Genomic DNA, 18,893 nt, shown 5'->3' with positions numbered 1-18,893 from the left:
TATTATGTTTTGTCTGTCCACCACACAAGTCTTGTGTCAGATGTATCACTGGCAGTATGTGTGTTGAGAGCTATCAGTACATGACTACATCCATTTCTGTTTCTAACTTCATATTCCTGACTAAGGGTATGTTGCAGACTATCCTGTAACACCAGCGACTTGCTTAGTGCATGACAACAGTTTTACACATATGGCCTGCGCTCCAGCCTTTGTCCCCCACCTACATACCAGGCTTTGTACATATGACATGCTGTCAGGGGTTGTTATGTAGTGGGCTGTGAGTATGTCATGCTGCCATTCCTGCCATCAGTCCAATACTGTTGTGTCCCCCACACATACTGTGGGGTTGGGGCCATATATGTGTGGGCTTCACCTACACAATACATGTGTGCCCTTATGCACTCCAGAGGCCAATGTATGTAATAGTGGTGTATGGCCCTGTATTATTGAGTCTGGGGGGATGCACCATAACTAACCTAGGCTGTTACAACATGTAGGGGTATCAGGGGTAAGCTGCCTTAAGGTATCCAGATGTACATTACCATACAATTCACCTTGGGTAAATGCAGGCTTACTGCCTTCTACCATACAGACTGTTCTGTTTGTCATTGTGATTGTAATGGTGTCAGTTATGCCTTATGTAACAGATACTTTCCATTGTGTCAACTGAGGTCTTTACCCCCTGGGGATTGTGTACAGAGTGTAAATAGAGGCTGCTGGACTATACATCTGCATTACTTACTGTTGATTGATTGGTATCCTGTGGCCCAGTCTGTCATTACTATTGTACTAAGAACAAAAACACCACTATCCCCAGGCATAAATGAATCCGGTCCAGGAAAGGTTTTAAAGGCTTTAATCCACTCAAAGCAATCCACGAGTATGTGCAAACACGCAAAAAATAGCAGCAGTCAATAATGCTTATCACCAAACGTTTTCGTCTTTAACTTCATCAGTAATAACTCCATTTTGACAACTCATGCCTTATATATAAGCCTTTTCCTGGAAGCAGTTACTGGAGGAGCTAAAAATCTCCACAGATCCATCAAGACGTGCCACAGCCAGCTGGTCTGTGTGACTGTTATAAGACATGCAGCGAATTCCAGATGGGTCATAGTTGAAGAAACGGACACGGTGAACCTTGAACTCCCCCATCACTGCTTAAGTTTTCACAGGGATCTGATACTCCGACAGGCCTTCACATGGGGAAATCTGGATTACAGAGCCTGCAAATCAAACTACAGCGACACACCCTAAACTTACGTAGGGTGTGTCGCTGTAGTTGATTTGACCTATCAGGCCTGTAACTTCCAGAAAACTATATGGCATGAGATGTATCAAATGATGTGATTCAAGATAAAACGCGTTTGATGATAAGCCAATGACTGCTGACCGGATTCATTTGTGCCTGGGGATAGTGGTGTTTTTGTTCTTAGTTTTGATTTTCCACTATTTGCTCAAGTTTGCTTTATTACTATTGTACTACTTGAAGGCCTCAGCCTGGACAGCAACATATGTAAACCTTTCCAGACTACTGTATTAATATAACTGTTTCACAGTTGTATTACTCTGTTTATATGTATATCAGTGTCTAAACAGCTCTATGACATGCCATATACAACTGTAATAGTACACAAATAAAGCTTTCCCATGTATGCAGACCTGTGTGTGGTGTTATATCCTTTGACCTCTCTGTGGGTATATGTTGCAGGCAACAATTGTCATTTGTATGGGTGGCTCATTCAGTGTCCAGTTGGTAAGGTGGTAACTGTAGGCATAGTGGATGTTCTGTACTGTGTGCACCTTCTACATATGTATCTTCCTATGCATATCTCTGTGTGTGTATGTGTAGTTACATATATATATATATATATATATATATATATATATATATATATATATATATCTGTATCTGCATATATGTGTCTGTGTATACGTATCCTAGGGATGTGGATTGCTTCCACATTGTACATTCCCTTCCCTATGGTAGCCAGACTGTACTGTATAATATGTTACTGATAGCACCCTGACATCATATATGTGGGTTGGAGTACTATTAACATCTTGTGTTGTTGTGTCAGGTCCTGGGTATGGGATCTGCAACAGTTGGTAGTGTATTGCAGGGCAGACGTGTTTGACTGTGGGGGGGTATCTATATGTACAAGACGTATGTTGTTTGGGCCCCCTCAACCCCATTATTGGTGCATGTGGACATATATGTTTTTGTTAGGTTCCCATTTTTATCTACAGATATATGTCTGTATATACCTATGTAGATACATATAAATGCTTACATATATATATATATATATATATATATATGTATATATATATATATATATATATATATATATATATATATATATATATATATATTGCTGTACATATATATAAACATATAGATGTAAATATATATATATATATATATATATATATATATGTATATATATATATATATATATATATATATATATATATATATAAACTATATCTACATATATAGATATGTATACATCTATTTAGATATAAATATATATATACACACACACATATATCTGCATGTTTAGATACATTTCCTGTACTGTTGAATGAATGGGCTGGATGATATGTTTGTGAAAACATCAGAGTTATGTGTATCTGACATGGCTTAGTGGTAAATCACTTTGGCTATGGTATGCAGGGTCCTGTGTTCGAGCCTTGCAGAGGCTGCTTATTTTGTTGCTGAGCAGAACATGGGCCATTGGATACAGAGTGATTAAGGCACTTTTAAGCAGTTGTAAGTGGGTTTGCACAGGTTTGCATGGAGGTAAGCACTGCTAACGTCTGGTTACAGTTTCTTATACTCACTTGCTTCTAAATTGCTTAACCTGTGTAGGCATTGCTTACCCCCATGCAAACAAGCTTAAACCTGCTTACTGCTGCTTAAAAGTGCTTACTCCCGCTTACCCCATGCTAATTTCTTTAAAAGAAAAGAAAAAAGGGTATATAGGAAAGTGGTGAAAAAGGGGCACAAAGAGTGAAAGACATTATGGAAAATAGCTAGGGACGTGCAGGAGGGTGTAGGGAAGGTCCATAGCTGCCCATTTCTTCTACAGGAAACAGCTGTGCATATACACTGAATTTGGAAGTAGATTTGGACACTCAAACCCCTGAGAGAGGGGTGAGGACAACAATAATATGTTGTGATGCCAATTTGACCAGATTATGTGTCCACTGTGTGCTAAATGGGCAGCTATGTATGGGGCAATATTTTTTTTTTGGGAACAGAATGCCCTTTTTTTTTTCAGGTGAGAGTGGGATGTATAAAGCGGTGGTGCAGCAGTAGCGTTGTCGCCTCACAGCAAGAGGTTCTCCCGTTCGATTCTCGGCTGGAGTGCCTTCAGTGTGGAGTCTGCATGTCCTCCCCATGGTCGAGTGGCATTCGAAATGCATGCGTGAATGGGCATGCCTTCACTGAAGGTTGGGCATCGAGCTGGCACCTCGAAACCAAGAAAATCTACTGCCGATCATTAGCGGATTGGAGTTCCGCTGTGGCAACCTCTAACCGGGAAAAGCCGAAAGAAGAAGAAGTGGGATGTTGGAGAGGGATAGTAGGTATAATTGGGGAGGTAGGTTGGTTAGGTTAACAGACAAGACAAACAAGATGCATACAGGGGCGGTATATGACACGTGGGGGGGTAAACACTTTAATGGGGAGGGGTGTTGGGAAATCAGAAGCCCATGAGCCCCCTAGAGGAAACAGTGGGACTGAGATCCCCACCCATGGGCAGTCACCACTGCACCTTTACAGCCCCGAAGGTGGCTGTGCTGGTGCTGAGCCAGAGAGCCAGGCCAACCCTCTAATCGTGACATATGGCCCTCGAGCTGCCATGGAAGATATCTAAACTGATTGAGCTCTCTACGCACCACGACCCAGACCTGGCGACGGGTGACAGCTTTCTGTCCGCACCCACTCCCGAGGGGGGTGAGCCCCATCCCCTGAGGCAGTTCCACCCAAAGGTGTAGGACCAATGGATGAGGAGGCCCTGGGTTGGGTCCCAGATGTGCTGGTGCCCGGTGCCATGGCCAGCTGAGGTGGGACAGGTGGGTCCGCTGGGACCCGCATTCCCATATGTGCTATGGTGTTTATGGTGTATCAACATATGTGGGTTAGTAATACTCAACACATTCCAGAGTTAGGTATAGCAGCATGCATAGATATTCCCATTAACCCAGACACCAGATACGGAACAGTTGCATAGCAAATGGAACACATGAATATATGGGACCACAGTAGTAATAACAACAGCATGCAGGTACGTTGATGGCACCATGCCACCAATATTGGAGTATTTCAACATAGCACATGCATAGAAACAGATTTAAATAATTATCAACCAATAGGACATATGCCCCAACATAACATTGGAGTCATCACATACCAGCTGAGGTGGGTATGTAGTGTATTGTTGGAGATATGGTGGGGGGGGAGAGAACTAGTGTATTCCTGTAGTTCGCATTACTTTTCTAGTCAGTGCTGTTATCTGTACCTTACAAGTATTACTACACTACCCTATTGCCTTAGTTTGAACAGTGATATGGCTGTCATCATCTTTATACATGAACTGGTTTTACCTGCAGTATACACCTCTTACCTGGTATACCTGTGGATGAAATGTTTGTTAACACTAACTGTTTCTACACATACTCCCAGATTCCAGGATAATGTTGTGCATATACCTGTCCATCTCTTTTTGCACAGACTCTGGCCATGTCTTGACCACATGCAGGTAAACCAGGACATATCTAGACTACTGCCTTCTTCAGCCTTTACTGACTTACAAGACTCTTATACAGGATTTCCTACACAGTTATATTAAATAGCACAGTGTGGGTGACAGTGATACCTTAATATTCAGAGCAACTGCAACACTCACAATTCCATACAATACCAGAGTAAACAGTACCAGTACAGCGTATCAAGTTTTTTTTTCTCGGCACAGTGTTTGTATCTTACATACCTGAGGGAGCAATGTTTGTTAGCACTACCTGAATGTTGCCACACACAGTACCAGATTCCACATTACTATTATGCACATACATCTCACCCTGTTACTGTACACACTCTGGTCACAGCTTGAGAACATGGGAGTGTAGATAGGACATACTTGGTTTATTACTCTCATAACAGCTGCAGGAGTTGCTAGAGTGACAGGTTTGTTCTCATAGATGTGTGACAATCAGTTGTATTTCCTGTTTGCTGCCTAAACATCTGGGAACATCCCACTGACTTCCCAGGGGGACAGGGTGACAGGCAGCAGATATGGGCCCATATACTGGACATTCTGGACTTATCTGTACAGTTGTGGGGTATGGTTCTGTCTGCAGCCTTCTTCCACTCCCAGGTTTCAGACCATGGCTGTGTTTGCTAAAACTAAAACACTGTCCATCACAGTTGTATGTGCTATATAGATATTGCTGTATATCTCCTACCTTCTTTCTGTCTTATAATTCTCCTGTGGTTTTACGTTCTGACCTTGTATTACAACACTCTTATACAGGATTTCCTAAACAGTTATATTATGTAGCACAGTGTGGGTGAAAGTGATGAGTAATACCTTATTATTCAGAGCAACTGTATCAGTCACAATGCCATACAATACCACAGTAAACAGTACCAGTACAGGGTATCATTCTTTTATTTCTGGACACAGTGTTCGTATCTGACAGACCTGTAGAAGCAATGTTTGTTAGCACTACCTGAATGTTGCCACACACAGTACCAGATTACACATTACTATTATGCACATACATCTCATTTTGTTACTGTACACACTCTAGTCACAGCTTGACAATATGGGGGTGTAAATGGGACATAGGTGGCTTATTACTCTCATAAGATTTTGGGGAGTTGCTAGTGTGCCAGCTTTGTTCTCATAGATGTGTGACAATCAGTTTTTATTTCCTGTTTGCTGCCTATACGTTTGGGATCATCCCACTAATTTCACAGGAGGACAGGGTGACAGGCAGCTGATATGGGCCAATTTACTGATCATTCTGGACATATCTGTACAGTTGTGGGGTCTGTATGCAGACTACTACCACTTCCAGGATTCAAAACCATGGCTCTGTGTGCTAAAAATACAACAGTTCATGTCTCAGTTGTGTGTGCTATTTGGATTTTGCTGTCTGCCTTTTCATTGTTTTCTGTCTATGTGTCTCTCAGTTGTACTAAGTGAACTCTGGGGATTACACCAGTCATATACAGACATTCCTACACATTCTATTTATGTTGCACAGTGTGGGTAACAGTGCTTAATACAACAGTACTATTAAGTGATTGTGCTTAATACAACAGTACTATTAAGTGATTGTAAATCTACATTACCATATACCAGAGTATACACATGCAGTCCAGCAGTTAGACTTTTATTGCCAGGCTATTATGCTTTTATTTACATACAAATTATATGAGACTCTCCCTGCCATATTCTCCGGTGTATGCAGTACTTGCCTTAAACAATACAGGTTTTATACCGGCATTTAATTTACTAATACTTTTAGATTTATTTCCTATGGCAGTACATGCAAGAGTATTACTAACCTGCCTCGTGTCACAACCTCTTCAGGTGACAGCCATGGGCTTCCTAGTTCACGGCCTGCTCACTTGCAGCTGTGAAGGACATAAGAGGAATACTTAGCCATACCTATCTGTAATACACATGAGCTGGCAATTATTAAACAGGTAATACTTACACACAGCTGGGACCTCCCCTGTCGTCCTAGCCTCTTGGATCCACTGATCCAAGAGACACCCCTTTCACCACTTCAGGTCAGCATAGTGATGCCTGACCTGCTTACCAGTTCAGGGTATGCCAGTGGCACTGGTGAGGTCACGGGCGAGATGGTCCCAGGCTTCCGCCTTATATTGGGAGCCCTGGTACTGGCCCTGCAGCAGTCTCTGCTCATAGTCTTTGACAAGGAGTCCTGCTATGACTCTAGACTCCTGGATGACCCAGCGCTGTGCCCGGAAGCGCACTCCCTCTCCCCTTTCTGCCATGGTGCCTGCAAAGGGAAGCTTCAACCAGTTATGAGATGTCTTCCCACCTGCTGGGTTTAAGTAGGGCCAATTTCTTGCACTGCGCTATGACTGGCCGGTTTTGAAAAGGCTAAGCTATGGGCAAACCTACTTACCTAAGGTTGGCATTGTTTAAAGGGGTATATCACTGGGCACATTGAGTTAGCTGGCCTACACATTGCTTAGACCTCCTAAACTGGCTTGTGCAATGCTTAGCATTGCTTAAAACTGACTTTGCATTATATTTGCTTTTTGGCATTGATTTCTTATTCATTTCAACTTATATATATGTCTGGTATCCATGATTCATGTGTACGTACACTATATGGGGTCCTTGTGTTTAGTAGGGGACTTCAACACTCTATTACATTTACACCTCACATCTGGCTTTACTTCAGTACTCCAGTTCACATATTTATGTTATGTAGTAGGTTATAGAACATATGACTGTATACTGATTCCGTTTACATGTTCAGTTTGATTTTGCTATAGTGAGGGTTTGTTTGGTGATACCTCACTCTTATGTACTGCTGCGATGGCTTGGTGGTTATCTACTGTGATATAATGCATAGGGTCCTGGGGTCAAGACTTGCAAGGCTGTTCTTTTTGTTACTGGGTAAAACAGCAGCTGTTGGATACAGAATGATTAAGGCACTTTTAAGCACTTGTAAGCGGGTTTGCACGGGTTTGCACAAGGGTAAGCACTGCTAATCTCTGGTTACATATGCTTACAGAGAGTTAGCTTCAATATTGCTTAACCTGTGTGCACATTGCTTACCCCTGCGCAAATGGGCTTACCCACTTACTAATGCTTAATACTGCTTACACTTGCTTACTATTGCTTACTCTCACTTATCACTGCACTAATTTAGACAGCAATGTCTAATGGTTCTTGGGAAGGTGGGGGATTTGGAAGTTGTATGAAGTTATCATTCATTAAACATTTTACCTTCCATTTGCATCCATGATTCCTGTGTACATATACTTATCTGTAGACTTTGCAACATTATGACATTCACACCTCAAATCTGCATTTAATGCAGTACTCCAATTCACAAATATATGTTATTTAGTAGGTTATGCAACTAAAATATTGGTCATAACCTGCTTTGACATGGAAAATGGAGTGTGCTGCAGTGGGACACGAACCAGGAATGCCTACTCATAAGGTGAATGCTCTGCCCACTACACTATTGCTATACTGCTTCATTTGCATATATCTTCCTTGTTATCCTCTTCAGCCATTTAAGCTGCATTAACCGTAGCTAAGCAATGGGCAAACCTGCACACCTATGGTTAAATTTAATCTGTTTCATAAAAATAACAATTGGTATATTTATATTGTGTATTTACTATTGCTGTTGTACATGTGGGGGGATGTTGCTGGGGGTCTGTGGACACATATGAGTAGTCTTGCTCATTCTTTTGTCCTTTTTGCTGTTATTCTTTGTGGGGGCATGTACATTCTGAGATCTCTGCTCTCAGACATGCCCCCTGCAGTCTTACACACTCCGTGTAAGATTAGGAGCTCAGGCAGCACACCTTCTTTAATATGCATGGTGCACTGCCGTCCTGCTCCTAAACAGCCACTTCTGTGCAGGACTAAGCTAGTTCTGCACAGAAGATTAGTAAATCCGGGGGTCACTGTAGTTAGTGCTCCTTATTTTTCAACATGGCCAGTGTTTCTGTCTTTTGTTCATATAGGTAGGTATTTGTGATACATAATATCTGGTAGCTTACCTGTCACTTATCTTAGAAGACACACTGTCCTAATTCAAGCTTTTAGAGTACCTATAAAATGCATCTAGACTTACTGGTGTACTGAACAGCAGAGTACATAGCATCTTGCTCCATTTAACAAGCTAGGCCAACTGGACAAATCAGTTTATCTGCAGAAACCATTACATGTCTGCCTTACTCAATGGATAGAAATGGCTTCTATGACATACAAATATGACATACCAAATGTAAAATACATAAGTTTAAACACCGCCCATATTGTATTGGAATCTAGGGAACTGTGGTGGCAGTCGCGTTTAAATTCCCAGGACCCACCAGGGTTAAATGAAAATGTTTCCATAGCCAATATTTAAAGCTTAGAGCTTTGAATGTATAACATTTTAAAGGTACTGTTTATTGTTTAATATGATGATTTTTCACATTTTTATCTGTATATATATTTTTTGTTAGTAATATTTTAATGGATTGGTACTGGAAGTATAACTGATTAATTTTATGGATGGTTTGATTGGAAAGGTTTAAATATGGGGCAGTGACTAATATTTTGTATTTTAGAATTGGTTCTGAACAAGTCTGCATTACTCCAAAGTAGATGAAAGTACTTAAGCAACTAAATGGTAATGTCTTTTGGCTTTTCCTGGTTAGGGTCACCACAGCGGAACGCCGGTCTGCTTATGATTGGCAGTAGATTTTTACGGTGCTAGCCCAATGTCCAACCTTCAACGAAGGCACACCCATTCACACACACACCCCTACCTGCATGTGTTTAAACATCACCAAGGGGCAAACATGCAGACTCTACACAGAGTGCGCTCCAGCCAAGAATCAAACCGGAGAACCTCTTGCTGTGAGGTGGCAATGCTAACCACTGCACCACCACAGCCTGTGCCTAAATGATAATAATAAATTTGTATGACTTCACTGTCAGTGTTCTTGACATCTCTGGAGCAGTTTTTTTTTTGTTTGTTTGTTTTTTTGAGTCAACCTTTTTACTTCTTCCATTTTACTGGTTCTATGACATATTACACGTAAATATTTTTTGTTTTATACAACTGCACAATATTGAACGTAATCTTCTTGTGCTTCTTGCATATTTTATTTTCCACTCATACAGTTTTTGGATGATTGTGGCATATCTTTTTGTGCATGCATTCACAAATTAGTTTTCTTTTGATCTTTCATTACCTACCAATGTTGGAGACAATTTGTTTCTTTAAACAATTACATTTAAGTCACTGCACCTATACATTAGCAGACCTAAGTGGCATTGCCGTGCTTCACAGATTGGTTACACAGCTACAAAAGGACAGGCTGCAGCACAATTACTTTTGTTATCTACATATGTGGACAAACTGGTGGAATGCAGTCAGATGATGATTGTCAGGAGGTAGATAATTTTTGTCCAGCTACAGTCTGATGCAAAAAAAATAAAAAATATCTGAACGCACAGCATTTCCAGCGATTGTTTTTTTTTTGAACAAAGGCAAGCTCTCCTTTACAATGTAGGGGTGTAGGGTCACTGCAAACATACTCAACCTCCTCTACTGCTACATAAATATTCCATATCTGAGGCTGCACACTGGGGAAATAAACTGCATTTTTTCTACAGCAAATATGCCATGAGAAAGCATTTGCTAAATTACAATTCAAGAGGCCATTTTCATTCACTTCAGTTTAAAAGTCAGCTGCGGAAAATTCTTTCCATAACCCACAGTTCTTCACTCTTGTATTTGGTTTTATTGTTTCAACTGTTACAAGTCTGAAATGGCATCAGGTTACTTGTAACCTTATTACATGCAAAGTTTCATACTCTTCTTTGAGATAGTCTGAGTTTTGTAATTATAATCTTTGCTAAACCTTAATAAATACAGGTAGGAGAAGACTTGAATTGATGGAAAACATAAATAATTAATCAAAAAGTTATCAGACTGTATGGTTACCTTCAACATCCAAATAAATTGCCTCATCTTCATTGAACATTTATCAGGATATTTATGATTTATTTGGCAGTAGGCATTATAAATTTCCCAGCATTTTCCGATATCACCAACTGCATTTAGAAACTGATGTTGTTCACGAAACATGTGTCCTACAATCATGAAGGTTGAATGTTAAATAAAGAAAATGGCAATGAATGTACTGTACCCTTTTACCCTAAATTGCGTAAAGAACTGTTGCATTGTTTCACTTGACTGTGCACTTACCATTTACATTCTGTGCATTAGGAAGGATATTTTCTGTCATCAGCTTTGAAAAGCAATGCACCAGTATAGGTCTGTGGTTATTAGCCCTAAAAAAGGAAAGTAAGAGGCATTATATGCAAGCAGTAATACATTATAAAATAACTTACATTATCTTACTACAAACAATGCCATCTGCTGTATTTGTTATCACCTTCTGTATGTACACCACCATCCAACAGACGTTCTGGCAAAGAAGTTTGGACAAAGATGAGAGCTAATTTTTTTATTTTATTTCTCTATCTGTCTATCTATCTATCTGTCTATCTATCTATCCTTTATTGATCATGTTAGTACCGTTAGGATGGTGGCCTCTTTTTCCAGGGGGGAGAGAGACCCGGGGTGGTATTTCTACTAATAGGGGATATTTGGGCAGGGCATCAGGATCCAGGGAACCTCTCCTACTCTTTTCAAAAGGTGCTGTGAGATCCTTTACAGCTATTTGAGCTAACAGCAACTCAAGCAGATGGGACCACAATTTAAAGAATCATCCAAAAGACAATTGGTAAATGTTTCCTGCTGTGGACAGTCAAGCGCCGTAAGAAGCATGGAACTCCATGTATAAGTCATGGTCAATATAGCTGGTGATAACAAGGAATACAAATGTGGCATTCTATGCAGCAGTAACAACCACAGATGACATATAATATAATGCTGGCATTCCATATAGCAAGCATGGCAAGTAACAGCTACAGGAGGCATGGGATATAAAGCTGGCAGTCCATTTAGCAGTCATAGCCAGCAGCAGACACTGCACCATTTTCCACCACTTCCTTGGCTATGCTTTACATAAGGTAGTAATGGGAAAAAACAAGGATGAAATGTGAGTGATTCTTGCAGCCGGGAAGATGAAAATATATCAGCTTAAAAGGAATAGGCCAGTTAGAACAGAAGGACACATTCTTAAATTAAACAAAGACGACACCCTGTCAATGGCCAACAAACAAGATAAGAGAAGCACTTAAAATAATGTCAGAAAAATGGGAGAGGGAGCATGTACACATTTTTATAACTCTTAAGAGTGGGAGGCAAAGATGGACAAAGTTTAAAAGATAGATTCACAGTATATGAACAATACCTTGGCTGGTTATAAACAAAGGAAAAGGGGTCTTATCACATGATGCTCAGGTTTTGTTTCTCTTTTTTTCTTTCTTTCTTTCTTTCTTTACTTTCCTTGCTGTCTCCCACTTATGACTCTGGAAAACAGAGTGAAAACCTATAGTAAAAGGTTACAATTTTATCAGTGTGCTGGAGAAAAAAGGGCCTAATTTTCTTTTGTCACAATGTTCCATCCATCTCTGCCTATCAAATAATAAAGAGGCAGAAACAAAGAATGAAGTGTGAGAGGAAAGCGGAATATTCTGTTAAACATCTATCAGAGTAAACCAAGAAAAAATAATTTTGTGAGATAATGACATTAGGATTTGCAATGTTACTATGATCCTCAAGTCCCTTCACCCTAGGTAAACTATATGCTTCTTAGCTTGTTTTGTCTTCTGGCAGACATCCAGACAATGGAAAGATGGCCTAACTGATTTAGCCATTTAAACATGTTTTCTGCATTGCCTGATATTGTTTCTGCATTTTATTTCTGCTTTGAGTAAATCTGCATTTTATTTCTGCTTTCAGAAATATGTTTGGCCTGTTGTTGAGGCCTTTTTGGATTTAGTACTGATGGAACAAAATCGGAGTTAGATTAATTATTGCAGGTCCTTTGTAGCTTAGAGCATCTGGGCTTCAGATTTTCACTTGTTTTTCATTGTTTCTTTTGTTTTCTTATATAATACTTATACAGAGCAATTGGTGCCTAAAATGTATTCAAACTGTATTATTCAGACAGTCAGCTGAAGTTGTTTAACACTGGGGTGTTTAAAAAATGTCTTGTATGAGTATATCCAGCATGTGAAGGAGCTTGTGCTAACTGTCCTTGGCCATTTCTAAAAGAAGGGAGAACAACTGCTGCCTGGGGCAGAAAGGAGTCATCACAATGATCGTTGGAGAGTCCTTCTGAATCTTCAGAATGACCCTGAATATCAGTGGAAAGGCATATGGAAACATTCCTTTCTAACGGAATTAAAATGTATCTGTTTTCCATGCCTACGTGAAAGGAATCCTCAGGCAGAATTTCTTTAGTCATTTGCTCTGAATGGATGTAAACAGATCTATTTCAGGGGGTTTCCCATAGCTGGATCAAACTTGACAGACTCCTGGGTACAATTTCCATTGATGAGGGCTTGTCTTGATACTCCTTACCTTGTCTGCCACAAAGTTTTGCTCTAACAGAATGTAAAAGGACTCTGGGATAAAATTGTGCTGGATTACTACATCCCAGGTTAACATGGTTAATCTGCATAGAGGGTAAGATCTGGAACCCCCCCTGTCTGTTTATGTACCACATCACTGTGATGTTGTCTGTAATTACTTGAAGAGGTCCTGGGGACAAAGATGATTGAAGGAGTTGAGTGCATGTATTACTAGCTCACTGATACTTATGCGTTTTGGTCTGTCTTCTTTATTCTAAAGACTCTGCACTTTTCTCCCAGAGACACAGCTCCAAGTCTGAAGCATATGTTTTTACAAACTGGAACGGAGCAGTAAGGGAGAACAGGAGACTGAGATTTAGAAATATCTGTTCTCTGTACCATACCAACTCTCTTTTTACAAATCCCAAAACTGGAATTTGAAAAGTCAAGGGGCATTGACATTGGGACCATACAGGTTTTAACTACTATTGAATTTTTCTCATGTGGGGTCTGGCAAGAGGGGTCATGAGAATCACAGATGCCATGAATCCTCACATCCTGGGGAATTCACTTGCTGAAGTCACTGACTAAGTGGAAAAACTCAGTCATAGATATAGATATACATCTACTTTTTCCTGTGTGAGAAAAGCTTGACAAGCGGATGGATCCAGGAGACACTCCAGCAATACAGTCCTGTGAGATGGAATTAACAAGATTTTTGAATGTTCTCCTGGAAACCCACCCTGAGAAGAAAATCTCTTACCCACGTAGAGAGTCCTGATATTTACAAAAAAACTCTGAAAAGATAATCAAGTTGCCTAAATAAGGATAAACGTGAATACCTTGCAATCTGCAAAAGGCTATTGCTATAACTAGACAAAGCAAGTTATTGGAATAGGTTTTGAAAGATAGGGTCAGAAAGGGAGGAAAAAGGAGGCAGAATGCTGGTAAAGTCATTAAGAAGTTGTAGACTGTCCCTTTCTTGAAAGGATACTTATTTCATACAGTTACCCTTCTGCCATCTCTTCTTATTTCCCTATATGGTCTGAGAAGGCATGCATAGACTCCTCTGTTTCTTAGGCTTGAAAGAGGATCTGGTAGACTTACATGGGAAGGTGGCTTGAAAAAATTTAGAAACTCTGATAATAATTTTTCTGTCATCAGAATGTTTGACGACCTCAAAAACACAGAGGTCAAGAAAACCTACTTATCTAAAGGTTAATACAAAATTTCAGACTTTACCTCCTCAAAAAAAATTATTTACAGAAGCAGAGGTCCAAGAAACAGTATCTGCACAAGCATACACATTTCTTAAAGCCTGTTAATATTTAACTCACACAAGCTAGGTATAATGAAACAAAGAGAGGTGCTATCTTCGGGGAGAAGTGTGTCAGGTAGATTTATCAAAACTGTCCATAAAAAAAAAAAAAAAAAAAACAGAAATTTACATTATGAGTCATAGGTGGAAGAAAAACCTTCTCTTACCAAATCTATCCAAAATCTTCACCTCTTTCACGGGGGGGGGGGGGGGGGGGGGGATTGGTTTGAGACACACCGTAAAGTCTGTCTGATTTATTGAGGACTGAAGATCATGATTAATGGTTGTTACAGACAGTATTATCTACCTCTTACAAGGCTGGCACTAGAGAAGGAATCAGTAAAGAATGAGACAAGATATCATATCTCCTCAAATTGGGGAGCATCCATTTGTTCCCATAAACAAGTCTCAAACATCCTGGCAATAAACTGAGAAATGGAGAATTCCTCCAAAGAGGACATGAATACTCAGAACAATTACCTACATAAAATTGGTTACAGAATCTACAGGAAACACATTCTTGTCTCTGTCTATGTCAGAATAATCTGAAATGTCTTCCTTAGGAATATTTATACTGACCTGCTTAACAGATACTGCATACAGTTTTTCAGGACTGGCTCACTGTAATAATTTCTCTGGTGAAGTAAGAAAATCCTCTTTTCTTATAAACACCCTTAATACTGGAAAAGCAATGTTTATATATTTTTTTCTTTACAGGTATCTGTGAAGGTCATCTTGGAGAAGTAATATTGATACCTTCAACAGGACTCTTCTCTCTGATATATCCTCAACAGCACACCCCTGAAATCTCAGTGTTCCAGAAAGGATAGTTTTTCCATGCCCATTATGAATACTGGCATAGCCAAAGAGGACATGGCTGTCCCCTGGTTTGTCATGGCCAAAAGAACTACAGCAGAGGAATCTGGAGAGGTAAGTGAGTGGTCTGAGAAACAACTTCTGTTGACTGCAGAGTCACCCACCATTGGCTAAGGTGAAGACTAAGCCTGCACAGCTGACAAATTTAATGTGCTAGGAACCCCAGAGAACAGACTAGCAGGAGCAGGGTAAATATCCATGCTATAACCAAGGAGGATTCTTCAGCTGCAGCTGGAATTTCTGGAATGAGTCAGTTGGAAGGTAAGTTGTCAAAATGCTTACACAAGCACACACTTAGACTTTCTTGCCGCATAACATCTCCAGAAATACATTAATTACAATCAGTACTCTAAAACACAATCAGAAACTCCTGAGAAATAAAAAAAGTCTTGCAGAAACAATGGCATGTAAGTTGCCACAGTGTGAACACAAGCACAGCACACTCCACAGTCATCCCTGCTGAAATAAATAATGTTACACACAAAACATTTAAATAAAACTTACAAAGTTTACATATATAAGCAGTACATTTTATTCATAAATAAGGCTCCCAAATTAACCTCCTCATAAAATTTCCAGTGCAGCAGCCATGGACGTGATATTGTCAAAATCATACGCACATTTCAAACAGAAGGTAGCCACTTGACACAGAAGCAATCAGGTTACTCAAAGATGTTTTTCCTCAGAAGACAAAGCAGATGCCATAATATTTCCCATGTTCTCAAAAGAGGCAAGAATAAACTTTAACGTAAGCTTGACAGCTGAAAATTCTAAAAATAAGTGTTGTAGGAGAATACACTTTTTTTCCCAAATGTTTCAAAGGCTTTCCAGACCTTGTCATAAGGGGAGGGATTAAAAGCACCTGGGATCACTGGAGAAATAACTGCTGTGTCTGATTTCAAATTAGTATATAAACACTTATAAGACTAAGGAACTTTATACAGTCTATATGCTTTCTTGGGAGGGAGCAGCAGGCTGGCTGTCAGGCAAGTCACAGGCTATTACAAGTATATTCTCAATTGCTGAAAGACAGGAGAACTGGTGTAGGTCCAGGGAAATCCACTTGTAATAAATCATAATTCTTCTTTAGAGACAGTGGAATGTCATTTTCTTTCCACTGAAACAGCTAATTTATTCTGGAAATAGTTTCAGAAAACGATGCTCCTTCAAAGGGGCTGGCAGAAGCCACAGTTTACACAGAAACTGAACCAGACACCAGAGGAGAAAAAAAAACAGAAGCTGCTCATACACAGTCATTTTGTGGTTCAAAATCTTGAACCTCTTCAGAAAATGAAGAATTTCTTTTTTTCTTGCCAGAATCAGCTGAACTGAAAGGGTCAACAGCCAGAACTAAACCCAATAAATCACTCTTGTCCAGTAACTGAGACTGGAGAATATATATGTCTTATGTACTCTCTTAGACTTATACAGACTGAGCTTTGATGTGACTTTAACAAATTATCACTAAATTCTAACAAAGTTGTCTACATGCATTTTGGCACCAACAAGAGATACAATTGTCCATTAATATTAAATTGTTTCTATTACAAAATCTTGACTCCTAATTGCTCACATCACATGTCCTCACGCCAGCAAGTTCAAAAGCTCCGTATTACATACAGAGTAATGGGACAACTGGATCTATATTATAAGATCGACGGTTGAAAACATCGAACACCATACGGTCGACACTATATGGGCGATGTCTTCAAACATCAAACTTATAAAAACAGCACAAAAAAAATAAAAAAAGAAAAAGAAAAAAGTACCCTAACGGGTTTAAGCAGGGGGACACGTTCGATGTTGTACGCTTTCGCTATTCTCGTGTCGACAATATCAGCTTTGATACTGTCGGCTTTCGAGAATATAATATAGACCCGGGACGACAAGTGCTTTTTTCTTTGCAGGAGTGCAAGTCACCCTGCACCACTATGTCAGATGTAAACTCCTGATACTCACTAAGTGTGTATTTATTAACCCTGCATTTACTCAACATTTTGGGAAAGGAGAATCCCCAAAACAAAGCATAGCTTTCTTAGGCAATCGCTTTGTTTTAATGAAGTTATAAAAATTATATGATTCTTGAGATTCTTGAGAATGTATAGTTTAAGGAGATACAGAGATCATATTAAATTACTTAATCCAGTAGGAAATTTGATAGAAAAAGTTCAAAAATAAAGTTATAAAATAAAGCTATTTAGGTCTCTTGTTAGACTCAGGTCTCTACATTAAAAAGCATACACAACAGAATAAGTTCTGACAAAGAAATCTTCCCATCTTCCCTCAGTGTTGCACAGTTTTATTCACTATTAGCACTGGCTAAATAGGGCCTCACCATGTCTAAATGTACTCCTTCTAGGAAGAATAATTTTCTAAAGAATAATTTGTAAAAGTTGGGGATTTTGACTGGAGTTAAGGACTGGCATTAGTAAGACATATTCTGTTAAGTTCTGACAAAGAAATCTTCCCATCTTCCCTCAGTGTTGCACAGTTTTATTCACTATTAGCACTGGCTAAATAGGGCCTCACCATGTCTAAATGTACTCCTTCTAGGAAGAATAATTTTCTAAAGAATAATTTGTAAAAGTTGGGGATTTTGACTTTAGTTAAGGACTGGCATTAGTAAGACATACACAATATGCCTTTAAATACTCAGTTCCAAATATATATTAGTAGGAATTTAACTTATGAAGGCCTTTGTATACGATGCATGATAAAACATTAACAAACAAAAACAATTTTAAAATTTTGAGAAGTCCTTTCAGATCATGAGGCCCTAAGCTGTAACTTGTTTAGCTTATGCCTAAATCCAGACCTGCTTCCTACCAGCCTTCCTTGCTTTATCCTTACTACTTACTCCCTCTCTTTACTCTTTGCTTAATCAGACATAAATGTCCCAACTTAAGGAACAGAGAGTAAGTTTGATTCCTCCCTGTTATTTCCTTCTTGTTCTTAGACAAATATACCTGACACTGTTTACTCGCATAATTTTAAATAGTCTCCAATTTATAATAGGTATTACATACATATATACATACAAATGTTTCAAGTATGGGCATTAATGCCCTTCTTTTTTGCCAATATACCAAAACACTTGTTCTCATAATAAATGTCCAGGCTATTCTTAAAAATATCTAAACTAGTACTTGCTTTAATGTAATTTGGTAGTCTGTTCCAAGCATCAGGCTTTATACCTGAATAAGATCTCCTCTTAAATATCTGTAAGAGACACTGTACACGTTCAGATATTTTAGTATTTCATAATAACTTAGATTTTCACATCCATGGATGCCCTTGGTATATTTCTGCTGTACTCTTTCCAGTTTATTCATGCTTGTTTTCCTATAGGGTTTCCATATTGTTATGTTAATTCAAGTTTGGGTCTAAACAATGACTTAATTAGATTTGATTTCCTAGAC

At 39.3% G+C, this 18,893-nt stretch overlaps 1 protein-coding gene across 1 annotated transcript in view; it reads right to left on the bottom strand.

The window, feature by feature from the left end:
- The window catches only part of LOC122816190 (radial spoke head 10 homolog B-like), a 1,099,140-nt gene that overhangs the window by 405,858 nt on the left and 674,389 nt on the right, over positions 1-18,893 (bottom strand). The window contains exons 13-14 of the mRNA XM_044088939.1: positions 11,002-11,087; positions 10,738-10,886 (exon numbers count right to left, since the gene is read on the bottom strand). Coding sequence (XP_043944874.1) covers positions 10,738-10,886; positions 11,002-11,087 — 235 coding nt within the window. The remainder of the gene's footprint in view (positions 1-10,737; positions 10,887-11,001; positions 11,088-18,893) is intronic.

Source organism: Protopterus annectens, chromosome 12.part0 (assembly GCF_019279795.1).
Source record: "Protopterus annectens isolate FY-2018-M chromosome 12.part0, PAN1.0, whole genome shotgun sequence".
Classification (NCBI taxonomy): Eukaryota; Metazoa; Chordata; order Ceratodontiformes; family Protopteridae; genus Protopterus; species Protopterus annectens.
Note: the sequence above shows the minus strand (reverse complement) of the source record. Positions and strands in the feature narration are given on the sequence as shown.